General features: G+C 41.6%; 1 protein-coding gene across 3 annotated transcripts in view; it reads right to left on the reverse strand.

Moving 5' to 3' along the window:
* The window catches only part of LOC110508678 (contactin-associated protein-like 2), a 69,586-nt gene extending 57,682 nt beyond the window's left edge, over nucleotides 1-11,904 (reverse strand). Inside the window, exons 1-2 of one of the 3 annotated variants that reach the window (XM_090225579.1) lie at nucleotides 11,344-11,610; nucleotides 9,177-9,396 (exon numbers count right to left, since the gene is read on the reverse strand). In XM_090225579.1, coding sequence (XP_090081705.1) covers nucleotides 9,177-9,363 — 187 coding nt within the window. In that variant the 5' untranslated portion in view covers nucleotides 9,364-9,396; nucleotides 11,344-11,610. Of the gene's footprint in view, nucleotides 1-9,176; nucleotides 9,397-11,343 lie in introns of all 3 variants that reach the window. The other 2 variants (XM_090225580.1, XM_021589388.3) reach the window with 2 other exon arrangements.
* Nucleotides 11,905-12,437: the final 533 nt, after the last annotated feature.

Consider the following 12,437-nt stretch of genomic DNA (forward strand, 5'->3'; position numbering starts at 1 on the left):
TACAGGGAGGAGGTCAGTGACCTGGCAGTGTGGGGCCGGAACAACAACCTCTCCCTCAACGTCAGTAAGACCAAGAAAGGGGGTGGGGGGCGAGCACACCCAAAACCACATCGACATGGCTGTAGTGGAGCGGGTCGAGAGCTTCAAGTTCCTTTGATTCCAAATCACTAAACATATGAAATGGTCCATGCACGTACAGTCGTGAAGAAGGCATAGCAGCGCCTCTTCCCCCTCAGGAGCTTGAAATTGTTTGGCATGGGCCCTCAGATCCTCAAAAAGATCTACAACTGCACAATTTAGAACATCTTCACTGTGCATCACTGCTTGCTATGGCAATAGCACCGACCTCGATCGCATGGTGCTACAGAGGATGGGTGAGGACATCCCAGTACACGACTGGGGTCGAGCTCCCTGCCATCCAGGACCTCTATATCAGGCGGTGTGAAAGGAAGTTCCAGAAAATCATTAAAACTCCAACCACCCAAGCCATAGACTGTTCTCTCTGCTTCCGCACGGCAAGTGGTACCGGTGCATCAAGTCTGACACCAACAGGCTCTTGAACAGCTTCTATCCCCATGCAATAACATTCCTAAATAGCTATAAAAAAAAAATGGCTACAGGGACTATATGAGTTGAGCTTTGTATTTTACTCTTAATTTTGACTGTCTCTATGCACACTCACAGGGCCCTACACACTACGCACACTGATACTCCAACACACATACAAACACTCTATCATTAACTCACACACATAATATGCACATACATTTATACTGACTCTACACACACCCATTCACATACAATCATCATATACACTGCTGCTACTCTGTTTATCATGTATCCTGTGGCCTAGTTACCTTAACCCTATACATATCTACCTCTATCGATACAGTATCCTTACACATTGTAAATATGGATCTGGTACTGACCTTGTATATGTACATATGGAATCATATAGTAAACAAAAAAGTGTTTAAAAAATCAAAATATATTTTATATTTGAGATTCTCAAAGTAGCCACCCTTTGCCTTGATGACAGCTTTGCACAATTTTGGCATTCTCTCAACCAGCTTCATGAGGTATGGAATGCATTTAAATGAACAGGTGTGTCGTGTTAAACGTTAATGCAGTCATGTTGTGGCAAGTCATGTTGTGACATGGTAGGGGTAGTATACAGAAGATAGCCCTATTTGGTAAAAGACCAAGTCCATATTACGGCAAGAACAGCTCAAATGAGCAAATAGAAATGACAGTCCATCATTACTTTAAGACATGAAGGTCAGTCAATACGGAACATTTCCAGAACTTTTAAAGTTTCTTCAAGTGCCGTCGCAAAAACCATCAAGCGCTGTGATGAAACTGGCTCTCATGAGGACCGCCACAAGAAAGGAAGACCCAGAGTTACCTCTCCTGCAGAGGATAAGTTCATTAGAGTTACCAGCCTCAGAAATTGCAGCCCAAATAAATGCTTCACAGAGTTCAAGTAACAGACACATCTCAACATCAACTCTTCTGAGGAGACTGCGTGAATCAGGTCTTCATAGTTGAATTGCTGCAAAGAAACCACTACTAAAGGACACCAATAATAAGAAGATACTTGCTTGGGCCAAGAAACACGAGCAATGGACATTAGACTGGTGGAAATCTGTCCTTTGGTCTGATGATTCCAAATTTGAGATTTTTGGTTCCAACCCCCGTGTCTTTGTGAGACGCAGAGTAGGTGAACGGATGATCTCTGCATGTATGGTTCCCACCGTGAAGCATGGAGGAGGAGGTGTGATGGTGTGGGGATGCTTTGCTGGTGACACTGTCAGTAATTTATTTAGAATTCAAGGCATACTTAACCAGCATGGCTACCACAGCATTCTGCAGCATTCTGCATCCCATGTGGTTTGCGCTTAGTGAGACTATCATTTTTCAACAGGACAATGACCCAAAACACACCTCCATGCTGTGTAAGGGCTATTTGACCAAAAAAGGAGAGTGATGGAGTGCTGCATCAGATGACCTGGCCTCCACAATTACCAAATCTCAAACCAATTGAGATGGTTTGGGATGAGTTGGACCGCAGAGTGAAGGAAAAGCAGCCAACAGGTGCTCGGCATATGTGCTCGGCAACTCCTTCAAGACTGTTGGAAAAGCATTCCAGGTGAAGCTGGTTGAGAGAATGTCAAAAGTATGCGAAGCTGTTATAAAGGCAAAAGGTGGCTACTTTGAAGAATATCAAATATAAAATATATTTTGATTTGTTTAACACTTTTTTGGTTACTACGTGATTACATATGTGTTATTTCATAGTGTTGATGTCTTCACTATTATTCTACAATAAAGAAAATAGTAAAAATAAAGAAAAACCCTGGAATGATTAGATGTGTCCAAACTTTTGACTGGTACTGTATATGCTTACTTACTTTATGGTGTTCTTAATTTCTTAGTTCTTATTTTTATATCTTGTGTGTTTTTGTTCTATCTTGTTATTTTTTGTATTACATTGTTATTGATTGCTGTATTGTTGGGGTTCGAGTTTGCAAAGAAAGGCATTTCACTGTACTTGTGCATGTGACATTAAAACTTGAAACTCGAAACAAACACACACACACACACACACACCTTTGCCGAGTCGAGCTTTGCATCATGATCGTTTATTGTAGTGAGATTGTCCCTGATGGTTAAAAACATACATTAAGTGAACCAGATGAATTCCTCAGTGCATAAAGGCATGGCTTAGAAAAGCTGACAACTCATTTCTCACTGCTGTGTATCTACTGTAGCTGTGGGATGAGCCTAGAACTCCTGACGTTATTGATTTGGCAATAGCGCCTGAGTGCTGTCTCCTGTGATAGCCTCATTTCCGCTAAGAGCACGAAAACTTTCGATATCATCAGCTACAGCAAGGTCCACTCATCTCATGTCTGGGACTGGCCCTACTCATTTTCCTTAAATGCAGTGACAATCATTCCAGGAGCCTTGAGGCTACTGCAGCACAACATCAACAAACATTGGAGTTACACCAAAACAAATTAATTGAGCGCAATGACTAGAGGGGAGCTAATGTTGGAAAATGGTAGCTGGTTATTCTGTACATCGGCACCTTTTCCTAATTGCTAATCTCTTGTCTAACAGTACATGAGCTGCTGAGTTGTGTTTTAGCAGAGAATACCGGTAGGCAGTTTGTTATAGTTACATGACTTGGAACTAGGCCTATAATACCATATCTATTTACACAGAACGTTAGTGGGTGGCAAAGCGCTACCTCATTGAGCAGTGGTAATGTGGTTACTGGTGACTACCGCCACACGCCTACTAGCTGTCATCGAGTTAGGCCTGAGGCCTACAGCCAGACATGTCATTTTTTCATTTCATAAAGCAATTTAGAAATGGAAGCCTCCTAAATAGGCAACACAATGTTGATGGGGATAGGCTAATAAATTTGGTCCACCATGCTCCTTTAATTTGCTGCGCTAAGGTCAGTGACACAATGGCAGAGTCGCTACTACACTGAGAAGTGTGGCATGTTAATCAGCCTGCTCGCTGGCCTCACACCGGAACACACAAGTAATGGGTTAGATTCAATCTGCCACTGTGGAGACTCTGGCTTTCTGGGACTTATTAGCACAGCCTGAGCCTTGGCTGAAGCCGAGCTGTTATTGGAGCATGACCGGAGCTTAAACTAATGGAATGGCATGTTTTGTCACCTTCAATGTTAGAGACAGGAGTGAGAGAGAGAGAGTGAGAGAGATAGAGAGAGAGAGAGAGATAGGGAGGGAGAGAGAGAGAGAGAGGGACAGAGAGAGAGCGAGAGAGAGAGAGAGAGAGGCAGAGGGAGAGAGAGAGAGAGAGAGAGGGAGAGAGAGAGAGAGAGAAAGAGGGAGAGAGAGAGAGAGAGAGGGAGAGAGAGAGAGAGAGAGGGAGAGAGAGAGAGAGAGAGGGAGAGAGAGAGAGGGAGAGAGAGAGAGAGAGAGAGAGAGGGAGAGAGAGAGAGAGAGCGAGAGAGAGGGAGAGAGAGGGAGAGAGTGGGAGAGGGAGAGAGAGAGAGGGAGAGGGAGAGAGAGATGGAGATGGAGATGGAGAGAGGGAGAGAGAGAGAGAGAGAGAGAGAGAGAGAGAGAGAGAGAGAGAGGGGGAGAGGGAGATGGAGAGGGAGAGAGAGGGGGAGAGAGAGAGAGGGAGAGATAGGGAGAGAGAGAGAGAGAGAGAGAGAGAGAGAGAGGGAGAGAGTGGGAGAGAGGGAGAGAGAGAGAGAGGGAGAGGGAGATGGAGAGGGAGAGAGAGGGAGAGAGAGGGAGGGAGATAGGGAGGGAGAGAGAGAGAGAGAGAGAGAGAGAGAGAGAGAGAGAGAGAGAGAGAGGGGGAGAGGGAGATGGAGAGGGAGAGAGAGGGGGAGAGAGAGAGAGGGAGAGATAGGGAGAGAGAGAGAGAGAGAGAGAGAGAGAGAGGGAGAGAGTGGGAGAGAGGGAGAGAGAGAGAGAGGGAGAGGGAGATGGAGAGGGAGAGAGAGGGAGAGAGAGGGAGGGAGATAGGGAGGGAGAGAGAGGGAGAGAGAGAGAGAGAGAGAAAATTGGAAGAACTTTGAAATTTGATGTCTTTTGGCTTCCGTCCTTCTCTTCTCCTGTTATTCTTAGACACTAATAAGTGAATGGCTCTATGACACCACACGTGCCGAAAATACTAAACAGTAGGTCCCTGAAAAGCCAAGGACACTTGCTCACAGGATTAATAGTAGAAAAATAAAGTGTTAGTCAGAACACTTTTACTTCACTCTATCAGCAAATGAAGCTCTAAGAATAATTATTCTCATTCTGACCATTACTGTACTTTCATTCTGCTGTGACAATGAATTGCCCACTTCTCATTGAGCACCAAGTCTGATCCCTCTGAGTGGAAAATTAAAGAAGCCAAATCATTTACTCCGCTAGGAAGTTTGATAGAGTGATGTTTGAATGTTGAACTGTATTGTAGAACACATTAAAACATCAGAGAACAGAATTTTACTAATTCTTATCCACGGAGAAGCAATTCTGCTTCAAATTACATGTTTTACGCGCCAGTCAAATTGACTTATATATAGTTTTTTACATTTCCTTGCCTTTAGATTAGTATTAACAAAAGCAACAAGCTCTTAGAAGCCTTCCCTGTGAGATTTGCGGAGAGAGTAGCCAAGCATAAAATTAAACACGCTCGCTCCACCTCCTTCTGTCCTTCATAGCAAATGGATATTTGAGGCTTTTTGAGTGTTTAAATAACTCTCATGAAGCTGCCTCTTACTACCACACTGCTAGAAGCACATACAGCACTTGATCAATGCCAATTCAGACACAGGACATCGTTTTTTTGTTTTTAAGTGGTAATGCATTTGTTAAATCTGTAACTGCTATATAGTTTTTTATCCCTGCCTACAGTCTTTGGTGTGGCATCCTTACGATAATTTGATGAGGCAAACTCTTCATCCAAATCACATATGATATTCTGCCAGAGAAAGGTGTGACACTGATCAATAATAAATGCCATCTAAGAACTGGAATAACCAGGGAAATAATGATATTATAATTGCAGACATAAATTGCGTGGGTCTAAACCTAATATGAACTCCTCGTTGCACGTAATGCCGGGGGAGATATGATATCAGTGAACATGAGTCTGAATGAATACGGGGAGAGGTTCATCAAAAAGCTCATTCGAATAGAGGAACATGACATGGTTCACACCAAGTAGTCATCTTTTTATGTAGTAAGAATCTTAAATCCCGGGAATGCTTGTTATTGCCTCTGAGAGCTGCAGTACAGTCTGAAGTCTCCTCAGGGATATGTCTTACAAGCTCAATTAAAAATGTTTTGTTTAAAAATTTAAAACATTGCCCCCCCCCCATCCCATACTAAATCTGAACTCTGAAATGAATTCAAACTCTTAACGCCTTCTTCTCATACAATTATCTGTATGCATCATTTAACAATCACACATTATACCACCACACTGCTGCTACATCTATGAAAAACATTCAGTTTAAATGTGGAATAAAAAGGGGACAAGGATTCATTAATAAGACAGGTTCTTTAACAGTAAACCAGAGCAGATGCTTTAAACAGAGTTCTGTGCCTAAAGATCTGTGTCAGAGACAGGGTTAGTCCCATACGGACCTCCTTAATTTAGAGGCAATGGGGCCAAACTCAAACACACTCAACTATCCCCACATAGCATAAACACCATGTTTCAAACAGGATCCGGTTTAATACAGAACGAAGCTCAAAATACAATATGGGACTACATCATTGTGCATGTATTGTGCATGCTTTATTTAATAATAGATTTCATACAAAGCCATGTTTTTGGATCACTCCATTCACAAGAGCAGCAGGCTTTAAGTTAAGCCCCTGAAGCTTTTGTGATAAACAAAGCTATTCGATTTCCAATATTTAGCTAACTCAACTTCAGCTAATAACAATGAACAGGAAAAAATGTAACCTCCTAAAATGATGACGTTGTTAGAATGTTATATGATTTTAATCTCTGATTCCAGGGTTGGGAGTAATCTTGAGAGTCGGACTGACTGACACTCCAAATGTTGTGATTACTTTTGTTGTGAACGCTGTCAATTATGCCTCTCAAACCCATCCCCATTCAAGTGGTAATGACTGAGCTAGGCTTTGAATGGCTCCCTCCTCAGCTCCGTCTCTTTGTTCGACCCAATCAGACTGAACACAGCATCTGCCCGCGGCGCTCACAAATGAATACTGATTTTGAATGAGAACATGTTCTGTCAAAAGCTAGTGATCCACGGGGGAGGTCTGCTGCCTGAAAGCGAGTGCACGAGTGCTTCCTTTATAATCTGCTCTTTCTGGGACTCAGAAACCCCAGTGATTCCCCTCACAATCACACGCAGAGAGTTATGACCGGCAATCAGCCATGGCAAGACATTGGGACTGGGAGTGTTTCCTACTATTTTCACCTCACATCCCAATTCAACTGCAAACAACATGGGATAAATGCGCAATCACTTCAGATACGCATGTATAGGAGCCAAGCTGTCACCATATATGCAACACCAGTGATTGTGGCAAAAAAACAGCCCAACATTTTATCGGAGATATGGTGTGGTTGTGTTTTTGATATTCTGGGGTCTGATTTTGGGCAGGTCTTTGTTCTGGAGGTGTCCATCAGGAGTGGACAAAAGGAGGAGCCTGTAGAATAGGGGGAGGGTCACGGTAAGTGCGTCACATGGTTTGACAAATCAGGATGGCAGGTGTCCAGAATCTTAATGAGCTTTCTCATTTGCCTAACAAAAAAACACCAATCTAGAGGTTCATTCTCAAACAGGGGGATATGCAGCAAGATTACTATCTGGAGACGCAATCATTATTTCCCTACTTACATGACCCTGGCAGCAGCTTCAGTTCAATATTATTGGAAACATTTTGTTGTTTAGAGTCACCAGAGCAGAGTTGAAAATCCGTACAGCATTTGTAAGGAGTAGTCTCTCTTTCACACATAGTAATAGTCCTCTTTCTATTGTGCCAAATGTTTATATTACAGTGCATTATGCTCCAAATGTGCATGATGAGTCTGTTTTTAAAGTTAGTTTGGTGAACTACAGAGAGACCTGATTTGTTTTTGGTCTATTCCCTATGGCTTCTCCATGCAGGTCTCTGAGCTACTTTAGTGAGGATTGACTGGGTTCATTTTTCAAATGTATTTCCTTTTAGTGGGCCAAATTGCATTACTCAAGAGTTTGATTTATCTAAATCCTTTAGCCAGGGAAAGTCAATTGAGTCTCATGAATTAAGTGATTCATTCTAAGCTTTAATTTCACATGTGATCTTTAAAATGTTTATACTATATATTGCCTGTTATCTTTAAGCAACAAGGCCCGAGGGGGTGTGGTACATGGCCTATATACTGTACCACAGCTAAGGGCTGTTCTTATGCGTGACACAAAGCAGAGTGCCTGGATACAACCCTTAGCCGTGGTATATTGGCCTTACACTACAAACCCTCGAGGTGCCTTATTGCTATTATAAACGGTTCACCAACATAATTAGAGCAGTAAAAATTAATATTTTGTCTTACCCGTGGTATACAGTCTGATATACCACGGCTGTCAGCCAATCAGCATTCAGTGCTCTAACCACCCAGTTTATAATGATCAATAACTTTTACACTTTTTTTTACACTGTATAAAATCATTGAGGCACAAATGTGGCACAAAGCCACTTGACCACAATGAGTCTGTCTTTATGTCCCAGAGGTAACTACAGATCACAAAGGTCAACACAGAGATATCAACAGAAGTCAAGGCTGATGGGTCCCTGGCTTCCCTTGTCATTGACACAAGGCAGTATCAAAGGCACTAATCTGGTTTTAATGTATAATCCTTTATTTAACCATGTAAGTCACATACATAACTTGATAAATCGGTCAGGGAAACCGCGACAATAATAATAACATTTCCATAGTAGTTCACCATTTGGCTTTCATTGTTGAGCAAGTCTAACACACAGTATAAATATGTAGATACGGTAACCAAGAGGTTTACAGCTTAATCTGATCGGAGACATTCAGAAAGCTGAAATAAAACCCCATTAAACCTGAATCTAAATCTCTGCCTCTCCACACATACAAGTAGTGAAAGGTCAGTGCAGGCTAGAGGAAAACAATTCAATAATGTGTTCCTTAGATATGTTAAATACAAACCTCTGACACAAAAGCACAAACTCTCCTTCTGCCTCTCTCTCCCCATGTATCTCTCACTCATAGTTTCCCCACAGTGTTAGCGTGAGTGGGTTAGTATGTCACTCATCCTCAGTGAGCACAGCGTGTAGTCAAGTCTGCCTGTGAAGGCCAGTCAAAATGGTCATTGGTCAGGCTGTGCTCACTGAGTCTTGGCGTAGTCCATGTTTTTCTCAATTTTCCACTTCCACTTCCAATTATCAGATAGTTTGCCACTATTGTCTGTTGTCTGTTAAAAATAGCTGAATAGACAAATATAATGACAAATAGTCCCGATTCTGTGTGAATTATCTCCTTTTTTTGTTTTATTTCAGTTTGTTGTTTATTTACTTCTGTCCTGGGACTCATCTCAAGGCATTTCAGGGTATCGCAATGTCTCTCTTGCACACATACATGTACAGGTGAATGACATGTATACACACAATATACAGTACTAGTCAAAAGTTTGGACACACCTGGAATGCTTTTCCAACAGTCTTGAAGGAGTTCCCACATATGCTGAGCACCTGTTGGCTGCTTTTCCTTCACGCTGCGGTCCAACTCATCCCAAAAAATCTCAATTGGGTTGAGGTCGGGCGATTGTGGTGGCCAGGTCATCTGATGCAGCACTCCATCACTCTCCTTCTTGGTCAAATAGCCCATATACAACCTGGAGGTGTGTTTTGGGTCATTGTCCTGTTGAAAAACAAATGATAGTCCCACTAAGCGCAAACCAGATGGGATGGCGTATCGCTGCAGAATTATGTGGTAGCCATGCTGGTTAAGTGTGCCTTGAATTCTAAATAAATCACTGACAGTGTCATCAGCAAAGCACCCCCACACCATCACACCTCCTCCATTCTTCACTGTGGGAACCACACATGCAGAGATCATCCGTTCACCTACTCTGCGTCTCACAAAGACACAGCCGTTGGAACCAAAAATCCCAAATTTGGTCTCATCAGACCAAAGGACAGATTTCCACCAGTCTAATGTATATTGCTCGTGTTTCTTGGCCCAAGCAAGTCTCTTCTTCTTATTGGTGTCCTTTAGCAGTGTTTTTTATTTATTGTTGCAGCAATTCAACCATGAAGGCCTGATTCACAAAGTCTCCTGTGAACAGTTGATGTTGAGATGTATCTGTTACTTGAACTCTGTGAAACATTTATTTGGGCTGCAATCTGAGGTGCAGTTAACTTTAATGAACTTATCCTCTGCAGTAGAGGTAACTCTGGGTCTTCCTTTCCTGTGGCAGTCCTCATGAGAGCCAGTTTCACCACAGCACTTGATGGTTTTGAGACTGAACTTGAAGAAACGTTGAAAGTTCTTGACATTTTCCACATTGACTGACCTTCATGTCTTAAAGTAATGATGGACTGTCATTTATTTTTGCTTATTTGAGCTGTACTTGCCATAATATGGACTTGGTCTTTTACCAAATAGGACTATCTTCTGTATACCGCCTCTACATTGTCACAACACAACTGATTGTCTCAAACGCATTAAGGAAAGAAATTCCACAAATTAACTTTTAACAAGGCACACCTGTTCATTTAAATGTATTCCAGGTGATTACCTCATGAAGCTCGTTGAGAGAATGCCAAGAGTGCGCAAAGCTGTCATCAAGGCAAAGGGTGGCTACTTTGAAGAATCTCAAATCTAAAATATATTTAGATTTGTTTAACACTTCTTTGGTTACTACATGATTCCATATGTGTTATTTCATAGTTGTGATGTCTTCACTATTATTCTACAATGTAGAAAATAGTAAAAATAAAGAAAAACCCTGGAATGGCTAGGTGTGTCCAAACTTTTGAGTGGTACTGTATATATATATATATACATATATATATATATATATATATTCAATAATGACTTTGCTTGCAGGTCAACAGGTCTTAATGTTTAACAGGGACATCTAAAGTGCCTGTCACATGAGACCAGTACTCTCTTCCAGCCATCACTACATCTGTTTCAGTCCTGTGTTTAACAGGGTAGCATAAAGAGCAAAGCATGAACACCTACTTCCTAAAACATGTATGATGATAATATCAATCATAGCCTATTGATGTGTTTGTGCATTCAAGCTTATTCATGTACACTCATCAATTATATAAGAACACAGTAGGCGTCCTAATCTAGCCTGTTATAATTACATTTTTAATTAAACTTTTCGGAGACTCGAATTTGTCTTATTTTTTTTTTTTAAAGAAACAATCCTGCAGTGCGTTGTAATAAGAACCGCACTCTACAGAAACAAAGTGGCAGAAACATCTATCAATGATAAATAATTTTGACACCAAACGTAGCCTATATCCTACCGTAGCCTGCCATTCAGCATCATCTAGGATCTCTAGGCTATGAGCGAAACAAGGAGGCATAGGTAGCTTATAAACAGCATAGCCCCCCCCCCCCCCCCCCTCCCTTAATAAATACAATAACATACGATTCTATATTACTGAACATAAACACCGGTAATTATTATACTGCCATGTCTTCGAAGCGGGTCTGATGCCGAAGTGGTAAACACTTTGACGCATAACACTTAGTCTCCAATGCCCTGGTCCTGAACAAGAAGAGCACAAAGCAACGTAGCAAAGCGCATACGATATAGGCTACAGTGTGTGTTAATAGCCTACTTACGGGATGCTGAAGATGCCGCGCTGAGGCTGCTGAAGCGACTGAAGATCCAGAGCAGTAACGTTAGCTCCTTTCCCGGAAGCATATTTAAATAAAGATTGAAACAAAGCAAATTTTGGCAAGTTGTGTTTTCCGTTGCCTATGGATGTTTCATTACCCGCCTCTACAGGCGGAAGCAAGCTGAAGACAGCTATCCAGATAATGGTTTATTAGCTATATAGAAAGTGGCTGCTACCAAGCGGCTAGCTCACATGCCTGTGCGCAATATTCGCTACCTCTCGAGTCACCGAGCAAAACAGTTTTTTGTTCGCACTGCCCCATTACATCTAACGGTATTGTCGGATACTACCTTTATAATTATGATAGGACATACAGAAGAATCGCTGCCAGGTGCTGAATTGGAAATTGCCTAGCCGTTCCCCTATATTTCTGTGATGATGGTATGGTCCACCAAACATTTATTTATATACTGTATAAAAAAATAATAATAATTATTGCAGCAATAATAACAATAACACACATCAATACAGCGACACTCCTGTGAATAAAATGTAATAATAGAACACCAGGCGAGCCCCTCCCCCCAAACAAAAGATTAATTCAGGACATCAATAATATGTAACAAGGCAATCAGACATTAACAGACATTCAGAGACATGACTTCTCATAATTTTTCCAACTTTTTAAGTTTCACAAGTTTGAGAGATTTATAAAATTGTAACAGTTCAATGAAAAAAATACAAAATAAGACATTATTCCACCTCATTTACATTTGTGAATATAATATTTGGCCAGGAGAATAATAATGTTAATAAAATAGTTATGATCGGAATTACAAGGATAAGCATAATGCCATTTAACATCATCAAAGATAAACATACAGTTTGGGGTCACTTATAAATGTCTCAACGTCAACATTGATCTCAATGTCAACAGTGAAGAGGCGACTCCAGGATGCTGGCCTTCGAGGCAGAGTTCCTCTGTCCAGTGTCTGTGTTCTTTTGTCCGTCTTAATATTTTATTTTTATTGGCCAGTCTGAGATATGGCTTTTTCTTTGCAACTCTGCCAAGAAGACCAGCATCCTCGGAGTCGCCTC

The sequence above is a fragment of the Oncorhynchus mykiss genome, chromosome 28, assembly GCF_057628025.1.
Source record: "Oncorhynchus mykiss isolate SJ-2025 chromosome 28, ASM5762802v1, whole genome shotgun sequence".
Taxonomy (NCBI): domain Eukaryota; kingdom Metazoa; phylum Chordata; class Actinopteri; order Salmoniformes; family Salmonidae; genus Oncorhynchus; species Oncorhynchus mykiss.